General features: G+C 36.8%; 3 protein-coding genes across 7 annotated transcripts; 1 reads left to right on the top strand and 2 right to left on the bottom strand.

Annotated features, from left to right (window-relative positions):
* Positions 1-85: 85 nt before the first annotated feature.
* LOC141646980 (proton pump-interactor 1-like) lies at positions 86-6,332 on the bottom strand. Of its 2 annotated transcripts, none has more exons than XM_074455001.1 (8): positions 6,052-6,332; positions 4,633-4,992; positions 3,588-3,773; positions 3,323-3,502; positions 2,783-2,977; positions 1,914-2,012; positions 1,320-1,832; positions 86-733 (listed from the first exon to the last, which is right to left on the bottom strand). In XM_074455001.1, exons 2-8 carry the CDS (start codon positions 4,984-4,986, stop codon positions 395-397), a joined length of 1,866 nt encoding a protein of 621 aa, XP_074311102.1. In that variant the 5' UTR covers positions 4,987-4,992; positions 6,052-6,332; the 3' UTR covers positions 86-394. The 2 variants fall into 2 exon arrangements, with proteins under 2 accessions (XP_074311102.1, XP_074311103.1); XM_074455002.1 differs by having other exon boundaries at positions 4,633-5,011; positions 6,052-6,231.
* A 1,778-nt stretch (positions 6,333-8,110) lies between these two features.
* On the top strand, positions 8,111-10,877 carry LOC141646979 (beta-glucuronosyltransferase GlcAT14B-like). Of its 2 annotated transcripts, none has more exons than XM_074455000.1 (5): positions 8,111-8,322; positions 8,930-9,555; positions 9,654-9,729; positions 9,886-10,001; positions 10,318-10,877. In XM_074455000.1, exons 2-5 carry the CDS (start codon positions 8,940-8,942, stop codon positions 10,821-10,823), a joined length of 1,314 nt encoding a protein of 437 aa, XP_074311101.1. In that variant the 5' UTR covers positions 8,111-8,322; positions 8,930-8,939; the 3' UTR covers positions 10,824-10,877. The 2 variants fall into 2 exon arrangements, with proteins under 2 accessions (XP_074311101.1, XP_074311100.1); XM_074454999.1 differs by having other exon boundaries at positions 8,819-9,555.
* Positions 10,878-11,385: 508 nt separating this feature from the next.
* Positions 11,386-18,105, bottom strand: LOC141646978 (protein SPA1-RELATED 3). 3 transcript variants are annotated; one of them, XR_012545653.1, is made up of 8 exons: positions 17,492-17,854; positions 14,941-16,037; positions 14,463-14,620; positions 13,372-14,278; positions 13,088-13,289; positions 12,400-12,711; positions 11,898-11,957; positions 11,386-11,811 (listed from the first exon to the last, which is right to left on the bottom strand). XR_012545653.1 is itself a non-coding variant. In XM_074454997.1 (8 exons), the coding sequence occupies exons 2-8, from the start codon at positions 15,751-15,753 to the stop codon at positions 11,623-11,625; spliced, it is 2,586 nt and encodes an 861-aa protein (XP_074311098.1). In that variant the 5' UTR covers positions 15,754-16,037; positions 17,492-18,105; the 3' UTR covers positions 11,386-11,622. The 3 variants fall into 3 exon arrangements, 2 of the variants coding, with proteins under 2 accessions (XP_074311098.1, XP_074311099.1); XM_074454997.1 differs by having other exon boundaries at positions 13,143-13,289; positions 17,492-18,105; XM_074454998.1 differs by lacking the exon at positions 17,492-17,854 and having other exon boundaries at positions 13,143-13,289; positions 14,997-15,123.
* Between the last annotated feature and the right edge of the window lie 509 nt (positions 18,106-18,614).

Below are 18,614 nucleotides of genomic sequence, written 5' to 3'. Positions count from 1 at the left end.
TAGTACGCGAAACTGAAGAACCCAATTTACAACCAAAAAATGACCTTCAAATAAAGAAGGTAATAAAATCAAGGATATCCCGAAATTTCTGAAAGAAAAATAAATACTTCTCCGTATATTTAAAGAAAATGAAAATGCCAAAGTTCAAAGACGAAAAAAAAATCTTGTAATGCAAAACCAAGTTAAAACTTGAAATACAGAGGGGAAAACCTAAAACAAAGTGTATCTAGTCTCTCCTGTGAGAAAACATGTGGAACTGCCTGAGCTACAGATAACTCCATTATGGATTTTATGGTTTCTCCCTATATTGGAGTTTAAAGAACATAAATAAAAGATAAACTTTCCCTACAACTAATACAATACATACGGAGATAAGTCTCCATTTTTTCAGATCTTACGCGGTGACCCGCATATTCTGAAGATAGTTGTAGCCAAAGATGATAAGCAGTAATACTGTAATGGCGGCAGTGCCAGCATACGCCCAACGCCAGTAATTAGCGGACTTTTTCTTTTTGAGTATGGCTTTGGGAAGCGTACCTCGACTTTTTACTGTTTTTCGGTTTCTGAGAGCATTTTCCTTCTGATCCTTGGATTTTGTTGGGGCCGGCGTTTCTACAGCCTCCTCATCATTGGATTTTTCAGGTTCATCGATGTCTGCCTTTTCAGCTGGCTGGTCCTCATCGGCTGGCTGTGCTAATGACCCTTCTTTCTTCTTCAGTTTCTTTTCCCGGCCCTATTTACACGATAAGACGGCATAAGTTAAAAACATCATGTTCATGAGTCATGACTAAAAACTAATGTTCTGGTTTTTGCCAAGTTCGGCTTAGGTCATTATAGGGTAAACTCAATTTTAAAGCCGAATCAAGAAAGGTTTGATTTGGGTCATCATTATCATTTATTTTATAGCCTCTTTTGATGTTGTTGGTTAATTTCATGTTTGGGCTATCATTATATCAAGTAGCAAAAACACTTGTGCAGGGCAGTACCATGGAAGCGTAATTTCACCTACATACCCTCCAAAAAAGTAAAAACTACTACTGCATTGTTTGTTTTATGGGTATAGTTGTAATTGGCTGATGGTCTTACATGTAGAATGGTATTATAAGAGATTAACTGATCAAGTAATAGTCTTAGGATCAATTCATGTATGGGCTCTCAGTAGAGCAAGTTATAGTTTTATTCGGATCAATATTATCAGCCATTTTATTGTCTCGTTTCAAATTCCGTATAAAAATTTCATGTTTGAGCTACCATTAGAACAAGTTACGGTGTTATAGGTGGGGTATGAAGTACAAATCATGACAGCGAACAGAAAATACCTTTTGCTTCTTTTCGGCTTCCTTTTGGGCTCTAAGAGCTGCTTTAGCTGCAGCTTTCTCTTGAAGCTTCTTCTTTCTTTCCACGGCTTGCCTTTGCTTTTCCTTTTCCTCTTCCTTCTTCATCTCTTTCAATTTCGCAGCATCAATTTCACTGCCATTTGACGTGCTTTTCTTTGGCTTTTCTACCACAAAGTCGTCGTCGTCCAACGATCGGTCTAAAATTACCTTCGACTCTTTGCTCCCTTTTCTAGTTTCCGTTTGAGCTTTTTCAGCAGATAAATTCTCCTCTACTGGAGTAGTTATCGAAGCTTCCTTTTGCGGTTTACTTGTAGCTTTCGATGAAACCACTGGTTCAGAAGCCATCGGTGACTCTGACTTCACAAGTGGCTTCTCATCGAAATTCCTCATCCGTCCATCTATACTCAATTGTCGCATGTCCAATGACAACAAAATCCTCTTCTCGTAATTTTTTCTAAAAGCCTTATTGTTCCACTCAGACATGAATTTTTCAACCTAAAAATTTTGAAATTTTTCACATCATATTAGATTGAGGCATACCATTTCATACTAAGAGTGAAATGGGTTCAGACAAACCTCGGTGTTGACAAGTTCCTCGAGAGCCTTTACATCCTTCTTCGCAGCAAGAGCTTTTACATTACTTATAATGGTTCGGTTTTGATAATAATCGGTATTCTGGACAAAAAAGAACACGTACACTAGTATCAATGGACTACTTTCAAACAGCAAGTTCAAATGACTGATGCATACTACGAAGCAACGATGGAAAATGCAAAACAAACATCCCCAAATGCCAAAGCAAATACAAATACAAAAAACCAACTGCATTCTCACTTTCGTTTGAGTCCTCTTTGTAATCCAAAAACCCAGAAACACAACAATAAAAACAACACCACAAATCAACAACATAGAAACGGCATTCACACTATCATCATGACCACTTAATTGAGGTTTACTAGGTTACCAACTAACACGATAGCATTTTGAAGTGGTATAAGCCTCGTTTATGGCACAAAGAACGAGATGAGGCTGTGGAAACACAACAATTCCAAGGCTGAAACTAATTATACCATGTTTTTAGCCTCAAAAACCAACAAAATGACTGCTTAAAGCATTTTGTGCTCCAACAGAACATGACTTTACTTCCACAAGTCTCGACTAAGTCGCAGAAGATCTCAAAGGCATGTAAACGCTTCAAAAGAAGAGCAGATATGACGTTTCTAAGACCACAAGAGTAAACACTAATCTCAAATAAAAGGATATGTCAAAACAGCTGTGAACCAAAATAATAGCTATTCTAACACAAACCTGCTGACCATTCCAAATCAAAGACGCGAAAATAAAGACCTTAGCAAAACATATGCCCCAGCTAAAACATTGAAACAAACATATACTCCGTAGAAACAAACCCTAGGCCGAGAATTAACAAAGATAAGAGCATATACCCCAGCTTCACGTTTTTTCTTCAATTCCTGCACAGCATCAATCGCTTCCTGCCTCTTCTCCTTGAGCACTTTCACATCAGTATATAGTTTAGCTATCTGATCTTTGCGAACACTCACTTGTGCATGCAGCTGGTCCCTTTTTACTTGCACTGCTGCCTTCTGCTTCCTTACTCCATCCAAGTCAGTACCTAAAAGCTACAGCAACAAAACAAAATAATACTGTTATTCTGTTAATGGTAACCGGAAGCAAAAATATTGCACTATAACAAGTGATCGTGCATGCATGATGTAGTAGACTGACAAACTCGGCCTGTGCACACTCCGAAATGACCCAATAATAACAGTCGAAAGTCGAAACATACGAAATCTCAAAATCACTCGACCCAAACTGAAATGAACAACCTGTATCCAACCCGAATGATGGCGTTTTCTAGGTCTATGTTGTAGCACAATGGGTTTCAGGACACTGAAAGCTGATATTTTGTGTTGCTCATCTTTATGCTAAAAAGTTGTATAATAATATTTGATCACGTCATATACCTTGACCTGATCCTGGATTGTTTCCTTTTGCCCCATCGACTCCTGAACCTTTGCTCTCATAGCAGCATTTGCAATCACTTTTGGCCTTGTTGCTTCATATTCTTTAATTTCTCTTAAGATTTGTTTCTCCTCCTTCAAAGACACACTTTCATGTTGTATGTGATACTCCAAACTTCGTATCTGCATTAGCGTACATCCCAACTTACTCAACGCCTCCAAAATATTAATGCACATACCATTTCAAAAATATTTGATTAAAGCTCACAATTCCATTTAGCTCTTCTTCAGAAGAGCATATGGCAACTCCTTTCTCCCGCCCTGGACCACGCAAGTCACCCAAAGCATCTTGCAATGGTTTCAGTTCTTTCCTTTTCTGGTCTATAAATTCCTGGTATTGTGATTTCTCCTCGCCTAAGGACGACATTATCGCATGCAATTCTTCTTTCTCAGCCTGCAAGCAACAGAGAGTGCAACCCAAGTCAATTCCTAATGATGAACAATTCGCAATAACAAAAGTTACTAAAGAGAATGGGCCTCATGTATCCCTGAAAAAAATGATAGCAATTCAACCACTTTAAATCACAAATATGCCACCATGTCACGTGAACCTTTCTACAGATAAAACTCGGCTTGCCATGGATGCTGTGTTCACAGTTTCAAACTTTACCAGCTACTAGGTCACTTGAGTTTCTAAATTTCAACTAGCCATAGCCTTATCAATGGAAGGGTTAACGGAAAGCCTAAAGTATATCATACATTAGCCAACCACACTATGAATTGTTAATTCTGATGCAAAAGAATTATATACGTACAAATATACTATTAATTAAGAAACTAAATCACTCCAATTGCAGCACCCAAAACTACAAAGATCATCCCTCGGAGAAAAAAAAGGGTGAAAGATATGCTTGGAAAAAAGAAAGCAAGCAACACAACTATAAAAGTCCTTCAAAAACCCACAACAATGACGATATCATTTGAAAGAGAACAAGTTCAAAAAAAAAAACACGGAGTAAATACTAATAATAAAAAGGTAGGCGGCAGTCAAAAAAGAATTCTCTAAGTGATCATACAAATCCTATCCCATCCTATCATAAACAATACTTCCTCTCCATTGATAGGCACGACCGCACGAGGGCGTCCTAGGGCATATCATGCAAAGACACTGTGCTGTAACACCCGAAATGGGGAAGGAATATTTCATCCCCAAAATGGAAAATTTATGGTTATGCCACTGGTACCATGTCAAGAAACTCAAGCGCAAACAAGGAAAATGCATGGAAGTAAGATGATAATAGCTCTTAACTAACCCTTTTAGGATTAATTTCATCATATATCAGGTTAATTTGTGCACTCTTCTTTTGAATGTCTTTTTCAAGCTGTTCAATTTCCGATTTTAACTTGGGATCCTCATAAGGCCGATACTTGACGATCCAAAAGGAATGGACTTGGGGCTCAGCGGGCCACTCATCAGTGGCATCCTTTGGAAGATTGGTATTTGAGACATTCTTTGCCTCTTCTTTAGGTTGTTCCTCGTCACAGCCTTGTGAGCCAAAGGTGATGGGTTCAGACTCATTCGTTATACCGTTTTCCATGTCATGAACAACCACTTTGGCTTCCTCATTCACCTTGGGCAACTCCGATCCTTCAACTTCCACACCCATTATTCCCTGCACATATACCAGTAATCTACAATGTTCACAATCAATTCAAAATAAGAAGATAAGTTGGCGCCACATATCCACCTAAAGATACTCAAAACTCAATGCCGCCCTCTCACATACGTTTTAAATTATACTCCCTCCATTCCAATCATTTGTTTACCTTTGATTTAAAGTACACCCACAAAGAATAAAAAAGGTAAAAATAAGATTGGGACGGAGGGAGTATATCCTACTTGGTGGGGCCTGCATTGTGCATGTGAGAGGGTGGTACCGGGTCTTGGTATCACATGGTGGTATCCTATCACTTTCTTTAATACATCAACATTAACAGCTACAATTGATCAATGTGCACCGATCTTATAGAGCAAAATTGGACCCAAAAACATGTCTTAGCAGATTAAATTCTGAAACCCCGAAATCATTTGGATCATAACTATAAAGATCACTCAACAATTGAATTAAGGTTCTCAAAAACTAATCATGATTTGTGAACTAAACAATAACACACAACATAAGGCATTTATCCAAACTAATACTCCCTCGTTCCTCGTCTCAATCATTTGTTTACCTTTTTTATTTTTTATTAGGCGTATTTTGATCAAAGGTAAACAAATGATTACGACAGAGGGAGTGATAACAAACTCGATAGTCTACACATAATCATGCATGCATGCTATTGAGGTGCTCTACAACTAATCAAGAAACATGAATCAATCATAACTAAATAATTTATTAAACGAACAGAAATGTATTTATAATAACAAAAACCGATCAAAAAACATGCATGTGATCAATTAAACTAATTAAAAACCCAATAATTCAATAAAATTTAACAACTTTACACAAAATTCAAAAAACCCAGAAATTGATGACAAATTTTCAACCAAATTCAACAACTTTAGCCACAATCAACAGATCGAAAAAGTACCCAATTGAGCAATGATAATTCAGAATACAAATTATGAAATTAAGAAGAATTTCAAATAAATGTACTAAAAACTAATCAAAATCATAAATTAAAAATAATAAAATCAAATAATCAATCAAAATTAGGCGCAAGATTACCTGAAATGGAATCAAAAAACAAAATTTTTGATTCTGCAATTAAAATCAGACTCCCTTCTTAGAAGGGTTGTCCGAGATTTAGCACAAAAAAAGGGTCAGATCTCTTGATTTTCACACTAATTTAGAGAGAGGAAGAGAAGGATTGTAGAGAGATAAAGATCAATTAAACAACAAAGTTACAGTTTTTATACTTGTCTTGTGTTTTTGAATGCATTTTCTGTTATGTTTGTACTCGAATACGGAGCATGTTGTATTAGCCATTCTTTTTACCGTCGGTCTTGCTTCAGACGACCCATTTTTTATCTGAAGTAATAAAACGCGATTTTATAACCATTTTACAATTAGATGTGATTACTATTGAAAAACAAGTCATAAGCGGTAACATTGATTATCCCATTGTGGTTACATTTAGGCCATGTTCTTTTGGACTTAAAGTCACTTAATTTAAGTTCACTTCAGATCTTATAAGTTCGATTCGATTCGATTTAGTTCATTTCGATTCGATTCGATTCGAGATCCTATAACTTGATTCGATCCTATAAGTTTAGTTCGATTCGATTCGATCCTATAAATTGATTCGAGATCCTATACCTCACTTAATTTAAGTTCACTTCGATCCTATAAGTTGATTCGATTCGATTCGAGATCCTATAAGTTCGATTCGATCCTATAAGTTCGATTCGATTCAGATTCTATAAGTTCGATTCGATTCGAGATCCTATAAGTTCGATTCGATTCGATCCTATCGTTGATTGATCGATTAGTTTCATCCAAAAAAATGCGCCTTAATCACAAAATAGTCACATATGCTCGTTTGGAGCTTCAGACGAAAAAAAACGTCTAGAACAAGAATTTGTTTTTTTTTTTTTTTTTTGATAAATCTGATTTGATATTTGACGAATATCACCTCTCTCATGATTATACTCCCTCCATTCAACTCCACACTACCATTATCTATTTTGTACACTATTCATAGTTAAACATTCAATTTCAATTTTCTCCCAATACATAAGTGAAAATATATTCATGTGCGATCTTGTTTTATTCGTCGTTACGAGTACATTAAGAATATCTAACTTTTATATTTTTTGCAAATACGTAGCTAACGATATTTAGCGCGTAAAAGACGCGTTGGCAAACGTGAAAAAAGAAAGTGGTAGTGTGGAGTTGAATGGAGGGAGTAGTAGTTTGATTGTGAGATTAAACTTCAATCATTTTAAGGTATTGTTCTTTTTTGCTTAATTTCAACTCATTTTAATTCAACTCAGTTTTATTCAGTTCAGTTCAGCTCTATTTAATTCATTTTAGTTCATCTCTTAATAACTTAACCATTTTATTTGGCAATTGGTCTCCCTTGTGACGGGTTACCATTTGTGACGGATATTTTGTGAGATAAAATGGTAACAAAATGGGTTAGTGGAGAAAGGGGACCACATGAATAGTGTTGCAGAGAGAGAAAAAGTGGGTACATTGTGAGGTAAAATGGTATCCGTCTTCAGCTTGTGACGGATATGTCATGTCTTCAATGAGAATTTGTGTTTATTTGGATAACTAACATCTTTGATTAAAATCGACTTGGTAATAAGTACATACTCTCTCCTATTCACTCATTTCCTCCATCTTTCAGTTTTCATGATAATCGGATTTTCTTGCCTCTTTCCTTTTTTTGGAAGGTTTTGTGTGGTCTAAATTCAATTGTATGTGGGGTAGAGTGTTTTGTGTGGTCCAAAATCATTTTCTTATTTCTTGTGCAAAATGGGAGGGGAAGAGATGAGTGAATAGGAGGGAGTATTTTACTCCCTTTATTTCGGTCATTTGTTTACCTGTTTTGGTGCAAAAACCAGAAAAGAGGATGTGGCCAATCAGTAAATGACAAGTGTCAATTTTGAGTGTGAATCATCAAATTGTTCATAAAGACATTTTTAAAATAAAAAAATAAATAATTAACGGAAACATCCTAGGACAAAATAGGTAAACAAATAATCGAGATTGAGAAAAACAGGAAGTACTTGTATAAAGTTAAAACCATCTCAAACACGACTAAGTCAAGAGTGGGACCTCGAGTCCTCGAATACACTTGTTCATTTTCTCCCACCTTCTCAGAGTTCTTCGTCCTCATTTTTCTCAGTCCCCCACTTTGTCACCTTTACTTCAACGTGTTTCATACTTTTATCTCACTTTCATAATAAACCGTCCATTTGTCCATCCATTATTATCCTCCTTCAAATTTTGTCACCTACCCTTTACACATTTTAACTTTTTACCAACTGGGTAATTTTTTATTTTTTTGTTTCACATTTGTTGTAATTAATTATATTAATTGTGTGATTATAGTAGGATTTTATTTTTCTTAATTATATTCCTGGTTATTTATAACTGTTGTTTAGAATTCAATTTGCATTTTTTAAGCTTCAGTTTTATTGTTCGTACGTAAATGTTGAACGTTTTTTGTTGATTCTATGTTTTTAGTATACTGCCTTAAATATGAGTCGGAAAATGGGACAGAGAATCCGTTCTCGTTATACCCCTTGATTTATCAGTCAAATATTTTTGATAGTCTACTTTATTTGTTTCTAAAACTTTGATTAATTATATTCAACTTTATGCAAAATCTTGTTCTCTTATATGGCATGTATTGAAATAAAGTTGGTAATTTAGGCAAGAAAGTTATGTTTTATTATTATTTTTATTAGGTAATTTATTTATTGATTTAATGCATCATATTAATAGTTGAAATCATCTTTTTTTTTTTTTTTTTTTTTTGAAGGGAGTTGAAATCATCTTGAATTGAGTGATTTGAAGGGATTTTGTGAGTTTTTGTATCTTAATTTATTATGGTGTAATCCTAAGGTTTTTTTTTTTTTTTTTTTTTCATAAGGACGATTTTGATGCTGACGGGGTTTGAGAACAAATTTCCGATGATCATGGAGAAGAGATGGGCATTTCCCTTAGTAATTAGTTTAATTGTTAGTGTTTTTTTAGTTGTAGCATGTTTTAACATAGGATTATCATTATCACCTTCTTCAATTCAAACTATCAATGATCTTATATCACATTATTCTAAGGCAACAAATCAAACTAAAGATGGTATCTTTATTGAAAATGTGATAATTACTAGTAGTACCCCGTCACCACCACCACCTCCACCACCACCACCGCTTCCTCGTTTTGCGTATTTGATATCGGGGTCTAAGGGTGATTCAAAACGGTTATGGAGGACGCTGCGAGCGCTGTATCACCCGAGAAATCAGTACATTGTACATTTGGATTTAGAGTCACCACCTAAGGAAAGACTTGAACTTTCGGGTTTAATTGACCAGGATCCGGTTTTTGTTAAGGTTAAGAATGTGCATATGATTGTTAAAGCAAACATTGTTACTTATAAAGGACCTACAATGGTTTCGACGACATTGCATGCTTGTGCTATTCTGTTGAAGAAGTATGATAATTGGGATTGGTTTATTAATCTCAGTGCTTCTGATTATCCTTTAGTCACACAGGATGGTTAGTTAGTTTCTTTTCTAGATCGTCTCATACAAGACTCGTTGTTTTGCAGTTGCATATTGACTCTGTTGATTTTTGATAATGTAAACTTTTTGCAGATCTTTTATATGCATTCTCGAAATTGGACAGGAAGCTGAACTTTATTGAGCACACCAGTAAATTAGGTTGGAAGGAGTAAGTTTACTTGATATCATATGTTTCTGCAGACGGTCTTACATTAGAATTTGGGTTGGTCTCACAATGTGAGACTGTCTCGTACAATACTCAGTTATCAGGTAATGTTTTCGAGTCTGTGAGCAGATGTAGTGATTGTTTGAATATGTGATGCAGGCGCGGAAGGGCTATGCCGTTGATTGTTGATCCTGGGCTGTACTCGAATAATAAATCTGATATTTTCTGGCTTAAACAGAAAAGAGCTGTGCCTACATCATTTAAGCTGTTTACCGGTTAGTTTTTCTTCATCTAGACGACTACTGTGCCTGAGATTCAGTTCAAAATTTATTGGTCTGATAGAAAAGTCCGAGGTCCTGTAGACGATTGGTTGCATGTTTAATTCCCCTTTGCCTTGACTGTACTGGTTTTGCGACCCTTTTCACGCCCAAAAAACTTGTCGGGTGTTGTTTGGAACCCTTTCTGATTGATTTTAGAGACATGATACGAGAATTTTACTGCGACTTGATTTTCTGATGTTTTTTTGACAATTTTGTTTGTGAAAACATGCTGTAGACACCTCAATGTCACACTTGTGCGCGTGATTTGCAGGTTCGGCATGGATGGTTCTTTCACATGAATTTGTAGAGTATCTCATTTGGGGATTGGACAACCTACCTAGAACCTTACTCATGTACTATTCAAACTTTGTCTCCTCTCCGGAAGGCTACTTTCATACCGTCATCTGTAATTCACCTAATTTTACTCAAACTGTCGTGAACCACGACCTTCATTACATTGCTTGGGACTTTCCACCCAAGCAGCATCCCCACACTCTCACCATGAATGACATGGAAAAGATGGTTGCCAGCAACGCTGCATTTGGCCGGAAATTCAGGAAAGACGATCCTGTTTTGGATAAAATTGATCAAGAGTTGCTTAATCGAGAAACTGAAAGTTTTACTCCTGGTTTTTGGTGTGCTGGTGAGTCGCAGTTGCAGTGTGCTCGAGTTGGGAATCCTGATGAGGTTAAACAAGGGCCGGGAGCGAAAAGGCTTGAAAAACTTATGTCTACTGTAGTTTCTTCTCAAGCATTTAGAAAAAAGCAGTGTAAATAGATAAATATAATTAGAGAGGCCACAAGTTTTGCATATACTCAGATTTATTACTTCCTCGAGTCCCTCCTATTCACCAGGTTCTTTGCGTTTTCCTTTTTTTTTGTATGTTCAACAAATTCCTTACGTTTCCGTTTTTAAGTCTAAATAAACGGTTAAAACAATAAAATTACTCTTTAAAAGTCACATGTATGTAAAGTCCTAAAAATTCGGACCAAAAATCGAGGAACTTTCTTTCGTCGACTGATTGAACCCACTCGAGCACGGTTCATCACATTTAAACATGACATAATGGATGGCCTTTATAGTTTGGTTTGCCAACCATATGAAAATTTATTCAACCAACAGTTTAATTCATGGCAAAAGAATTTTCAAACAATTTCAGCAACATTTCTCTGCGTCTCAATCATTTCTTTACAAGTGATTAAAACGTCCATTTGACAAATAATGAAATAATTAAACAAATGATTCAAACTAAGAGAGTACTCCGTCTAATTTATACGAAAAATCACGAAGGAGAATCAAGGGAAAGGGAACATTAATAAAAAACAAAGATTATAGAGTATGTTACTAACTGAATGACTATTGTATAACAATGATGAAGGGTTCTTGACCTATAAGAGATTATACAAGGTCTTAACTATACCACCTTCCCTGATCGTACCTTTAAATTTATTTACACCAAATAATTGTTCATCTAAATCTCAAAATTGGTTTGGTTAATTGCTCTCATATTTTGCTTAGTAGCTTTCAGCTGTAGCAAAAAAACCAATTGAAAGAAGAATGCGGGGATGCCCGAGAATCAAGCCATTTCTAGAACCTTGATATCCCCAGAAGAGTTTGCTGCCACCAGCATAGACGACTGTCCTCGCCAACACACCGAAGAAATGAACTGTGCGCTGTCGTCTGTTTCATTGCCCGAATGTGGATCGACGTTGTTGAACTTGTATGATAATGCCGGCATGGGAAATGCTTTATGATAGATGAATACCTTTAAACAGATCACAGAAGATGAGTCAGTAAAAGACCGGAAAAAGTCAGTAATTGCAATTTGTATAAATAGGAAATGTGGCATACCTCGTTCGTTTCTGAGCCTGTGGCAATATAATCATCTGATACTGATAGACCTACAAAGTTCTGAAAACAAGGAACAGAAAACATGAATTAGAGTATGAGACAGCAAGAGGTTACACAGTTACACAAGCAACGAACTTTCAGGTCGACAAATATGCCATTTCGGAAATGTCTGACTGACTGGAATTAACCTGCTTCATTTTAGGGTAAAAATAGAATGCACCTTCTACCTCCTTGTGACCTACCTCAAGAATTATTTCATATGCAGCTCAGTACATGCAGTGATATGTTACCGGCTCCGTAAAGTTGGCAGACATGGCAGTATAAGATTAAATTACAAGGACATTCATGCTAATGCATCGAAAATCAAGGAAAGAGGTCAAGAAAAGACAACCTGCTTGTAACTACACTAAGTGTACACATTACAAGGACATTCAAGCTAATGCATCGAAAATCAATTTTGGAAATCGTCTTAATGCTCCATCTGAAGATTAAATTTAGATACCTTCATGTTGGTGTGTCCGGTAAATGAGTGAATAGGATCGTGTACCACCCGAGAGGTGCACGAAGACAAATCCCAAAGCTTCAATGTGTTATCTGTTGATGAAGAAACCAGATTTGTAGAATCGAGAAACTTGATATAGCTTACAGTCTTGTTATGCCCAATCATTGTGCACAATGGTACCCTGGGATTCCGCAAATCATAGTAGTAGATTCGATGATCTGCTGAACCAAATGCAAGAGAACGACCCGAATCTGGAGAGAACTTAACACAGCAAACATTGGCTTTTGTTTTGATGGTACCAATGCTTCCCCCCTGCAGTTCCAGCAAAATCAACTTGTTCAATAACAGTAACTAGACAATAATCAATGTTTTTAGTTTCTCTAAAATTCTATATCAAATGGGTCTAGGGCCACATCCACAAGGAGAGTCTACTTCATAAGCCGAATAGTAGCTCTTTGGTTTATAAGGAGGTTCCACAGTACTCCTCCTCACATTAGAGGTCCCTTAGAAATTGCTTTAATAATAAAAAAACGGGTATGGACAGCAGACACACTGAGGAGAAAGTCAATTTTCAAGCTCAAAGGTGGTCACGTGATCACGTCTCAACACCAACCGACCATAAGAGGAGTGGCTCTCTAGTTTATTAAACGGCGAACTCTCTCCTCTCTAATCAATGTGGGACACTCACATGCGACATTAATATGGGTCGGAGTCATTCTCAACAAATGCAGAAATAGAATTGCCTGATTAATACTCCAAAGCTTTACTGAACCGTCATCGCTTCCACTTGCTAGCAATGTAGGATCTGCTGACGAAAAATCGACAGACCAGACCCTTCTTTCATGTTCTTTGAGCTCCATGAATACTTGACTTCTTGTCGTATCCCAAACCTGAATATGATAACCAGAACAAAGCGTAAAAGAGTATTCATGATTAAAATGCCAAATGTGATACAATTTGTGATATATTAACCTGCACAATGCCTTCAAAGTTACTTGAGGCAATCTGGCTTTTGATGTAGCTATTCCAGCAAATACTGCTAAGCTTTGAACGGCTAGCCATTTCAACAACAGGATAATGGATGTCACGATCTCCGTTTAGAATGGAATCACACTCAAAAACTTTAATCTTTTTATTAACGCCAGCAGTAGCGAAAAATTCACCATCACGATCAAAACCGACAGAGCATACTAGGTTAGAAGCATTCAACAGATCTCCTTGCTTCAAGTCCGCCTTGACTGTCAATTTAGTAACTGACAGGTACTTGCATAACCCGTCTAAAAAGGGGCTTATCCATCCACTGCCCCTATTATTGCTGTTGTCATCCTTACGTGAAGAAATGCTACCGCTCCTTTCAGTTAAGACTACTGATCCTCTACTATTGCTACTCAGCTGCGAATTGCCGCCCACTGGCTTACCAGGCCTTGACAGCCTGTCAGACCGCTGCCTTGTCAACATATAAGCTGCCTCAAGTTTTGTAAAATTTTCTAGAAGCCTCGAGTTTTTTGACAACAAACTTTCTTCATTTTCAAAGTTCATCTCTAAACCATGATTTTCACATTGATGAAATTCACACTTCATGGCATCATCCTGAGTTTCTTGCTTGCCCTGACTGGTTTCATTCAAGTTCAAAACTGAAGGAGGATCTGCTTTCTCCTTGAGAGCTCTTCGTCTACTCACAACTTCGTCAATGTCGGAAGACAAAAACGATACTGTATCTTGTAATTTATTAGCAGCATCCTGTTTTGCCTGTCTCATTAGCAAAAGGAACTCAAGCAACAATTCTTGCTCCTCTATCTTCTCTCTGAGTCGTGCTGCAGCTTCACGTTCATCAATGTCATCCCTAGGTTCGTTAAGGAACTCACTTTGGAGCAAGTCACTGTTATGTTGTCATATCACCAAAAAAGATTGATCATAAGTACTCCTAAATTCCTCAAAAAATAATCATTGTTGTATTTCTTTACTGAAAAGCAGCTTTTACCGATTGTGGAAAAAAGCGCGGGAGAAGGCTATATGAAACGTACAACTTAGACGATATAAAGACTTCGGGAAGTAGCATTTACCTTGTTTTGGGCCGACTAGATGGATCTGGATGTAACAACCATAAGCAAAATGAAGCTTCTTTAGGACATTTCAGTAAAAGCTGTGGGGGAAGAACTCTATGCCGTAAACTAGACATTGTTCTGCTTTTATCTTCCATAGAGCTAAATGTGCAGAATAACTGTTACAACAGCAATATTCAATGTTAGCTTCTCTTCATCTCTTTTCACTTACTCCCTCTATCCCCGCAGATAGTTTACATTTGATTATGGATCGTTTATTTCAATGTAAGCACGTGCAAGTGGGATAGGAAATCCCAATTTATGAAACTTAAGATGGGACGAGTAAAATAATCTACACAAAACCATCTGCCGGGATAGTGAGTATGTGTTATACAGAAGTTTCATCCGGCACATCAACATGGGAAACACCACCCCAAAACTTCAGGGCTAAGGCAACACGGTATGTAAGTAATGCAATGTCAGTGCCATGATTACAGACCTCAAATAGAAGAACACCTAAACGATAAATATCTGAAGCACAGGAACATGGGGCACCTGCAATCTCCTCTGGCGTAGTATACCAACTTGTTTCCATAACCAACACTTCTTTCATTGGGAAACACTGCTTTTCTCCACCCTTTTCCGAACTTACACTATCTGTCTCCTGGCTTGACTGAGACTTTGACCAACTGTTTTCCTGGTTTGGATTGATTTCTTTATTGTCCGACTTACTTTTCCATTCGAGTAAATCATGAGCTAAGGAAGCAGAATCCTGCTTGGTCTCCACACCTTGGCCATTTGGTGCATCCTCTAAGGAGTCTGACCCGGAATCTGAACAAGATGCAGATTCGATGAAGGAAACATGGTTGAAAGAAGACATAATGAAACAGGAAGGCCGGACATTATTAAGCACGATTCCCTGAGAATGAGCAGTGTTGACGATTTCAACAATTTGTCGGAATATATGCAAGGATTCAATGACGTCAACAGTGCGTTCTGCATTGTCAAGCCACCGTCTCATGCTGACATCACCCCATTCTCCACTGTGAAGTAAAGGGTCCACCTCTAATTCAAACCCAGAAAGTACAGCAGAAGAAGCAAGCTGATGATTTCTTAGATGATCACTAGATGTCAGCCCATAAGTATCCTGGACCTTCCGTCCTGTGGCGACTGCTGAATTACGGGATGTATCAGTTGATAAACTAAGTCTGCTAGCATGAAGCAGTTTCCTATTTCTTTCTGAAGAAAAAGAATTATCCAATCCTCTAGAACTACTAGATCTTGGCCAACCAGTATCGGATGAACCTTCCATTTTTACCCAGCAATTATCAAATTGAGATAAAGTCGTAGACCATTAGCATAAACAACATTGGAGTCAAGAAGATTGCACCTTTTCCACCAACCCATTTTGAATTTTGCGACCCAGGAGCAGCATAGGAATTTATGATGAATGTTTAGATTATCGCAAAAACTCTTTGAAACTCAAGTATCTACTTATGTTGAGCATCTTGACCGTTCCACACAAACCAAACTAAGAGATGTATAATCAATTCAAGTTTGTTATAATATATCAGCTGACACCTTGTAAAAGTGTTCCTTCACGGAAAATGAAAGACATGTTAGGAAAGTCTTGAACAGCACATTTGTGACAAAGTAACGGGCTACGTTTGGAAAATCATGTAAAGACAGCGCAATGACCGAGGACAATGTAAAGAGGTGATTGTTATGCAAATATATATCCCGAAGGCACATGAAATAAGAATCAAACTTGATGAAAGCATGAAAGAAAAGCCAAAGCAATGAAAAAGTATGATGTCACTAGACAACTGAAAAACAATTATCTTTATGAGGCAGCGGGAGGGGAGAGGAAGGGAAGGCAAGCCAAGCCAAGCCAAGATACGAACACAAGTAGAAAAATTCCTAGCTAGGAAGAGAAAACTACTTTGCATGAGATGAGATAACCAGATAACAAGACATCTAACTGAATTAAAACTACTGGGGCTACAATTCTTTCACATCCTATGTACAAAAAAGACATCATCACCAGCAACCGATGAATTATGAATCTATGATAGCCTCCCCTAGTCTCCTAGCATACATCAAATTGTAGCTCCATGAATTATAAATGTATGATCACCTCCCATGTGTTGCATCAAATTATAGTCTACGTCACTCTCATTCTTAATACTACCTCACGTACCCATGTCAGTCACTCGACACTCACTCATGGAACAAAACTTGGACACCTCCGTGTCATACATCTGCAACCGAGTACAAGTAGCATAGGTGGGTAACCTTAAAAACATTCCTTAAACATCAACATGTGATCTAGCTCCTACAGGTGAGTAACCTTACAAACCTTTCAAAAAAAAAAAACATCGGCATGTGTCCACCTGACCTCTAACTAAAGACAAGTCTAGTGATCACACACACACACACAATTGTGGCCTACTATGACCTCTAGTAAGTTACAACTCCTTTTCTTGTTGATTTGGAAAGAATTCACCTTTCCTTGTCAATCCCATTGTTGAGTACAACATTTGCTAAAACCACAATTTATCGTTTAGATAACTTACTATAACACTCGAATAAACCACAACTACAACCAAATCAACTCAATCTTCAACCTGTTAGTTAGCAGTATAACCACTTCCACAACACAGCTAAAATCTGGCAACCCACATAAAAAGAAATGGAATGATAAACGCCAACAATGAAATGTACTCCGTCACTCAACTTTTTTTAAGGTATGTTTTCAGCAGAGTATATTCTAGTGCGGCGTTATGACCACCCTAACAAAAGTTCATCTTTTCATGTCTCACAACCCTCAGAAACCTCTATTCTGCAACAAAAGACCCAATTTGCACCAACTGTCCTACACATACAGTATATTATAAAGAACCAACATGCAATCATCATACAATAAAAAGAATATAAGACAAACTCAGAAAATCCAATTTCTGAACTATTTGATCTACCAATTCATGTTGCACAGAAAAAAATACATGCATCAGTAATGACATAAACAGGATGCAGAAACACAGTCTTACCTTACAGAAAAGAAATTTAGTGAAGTTGGGCAGTTGAGTTTTGATGTGTTAGAATGAATGATCAACCTGTAAAACCCAAACCAACCTATACATAAAACACAGAAAGTTTTAGTGGAGCTCAACAGAAACAGCAAAGCATCACAACCTCATAAAACTCTCCCAAAAAAACAGTTCCCACATATAAAAGTGATATAAAAACAATATCCCTCTTACCCCCACCATAAAACATGGACCATATGTTTTGCATACCAAATAATATAAACATTTATTTCTAAATTCCAATTTATCCGTCTCTCTTAAGACAGACATATCACTCTTAAGATAAAAACGGAATAAATAATACCCTGCTTGGATAGATGGAACAAATTTCCTGCTAGTTAGTTACTAGGTGATTTTATCCCGTCTATCTTATTTAACCCATTTTACGTTTAAGACAGATATGCCCCTCTAAACGAGAATTTGGGTGAAAGGACTACTATTTCCAAAGTTCTGAAACCTGAATATTGATGAGATCCTGTTGGTGGGTCAATGAAGGAATTACACATTTACACATTACATATCAAATTTACAAAAATGCATTTATAGTAGTAATATATAAATAAGTAATATACTGTACTCTAACTGTAGCATTGAAGTGTATTTTAATGTTTATCCTAGTTGTAGCACAGCCTCAGTATGTTTATCCTTACTTTATTCAGGATGACATACGTGGCCTAACTATATCCTCAATTCAAACGTGTGAAAAAGAACCCTATTATTTAATGTTACCCTACTATTACTACTACTGTGGATGATGGTCCAATATTTTCTCAAGTATACTGCATATTGCATGACGACATCACTATTGACTTTTATTACTTCTATACGATTTATACGATTTGTAAAACGGATCTAAATACGTATCTCTAATACTCTTACTAATTGATGTTTATTACTACATGATTTATATTTGTTTTACGCTTATAACCATCTTAAATAAGACCTTAGGTTAAGTATGTTGAAAACTACTCCGTATGAAGTAAATTTAGAAACGTCAATACATGTTTTTGTTCATTTTTTAGCATTTGTAACGTCTATATAGTCAATTTTTATACAAAATCATACACGCAACCCTTAAAAAGAG

Source organism: Silene latifolia, chromosome 3 (assembly GCF_048544455.1).
Source record: "Silene latifolia isolate original U9 population chromosome 3, ASM4854445v1, whole genome shotgun sequence".
In the NCBI taxonomy this organism is placed as follows: domain Eukaryota; kingdom Viridiplantae; phylum Streptophyta; class Magnoliopsida; order Caryophyllales; family Caryophyllaceae; genus Silene; species Silene latifolia.
This window is presented reverse-complemented; position numbering and strand designations above follow the sequence as displayed.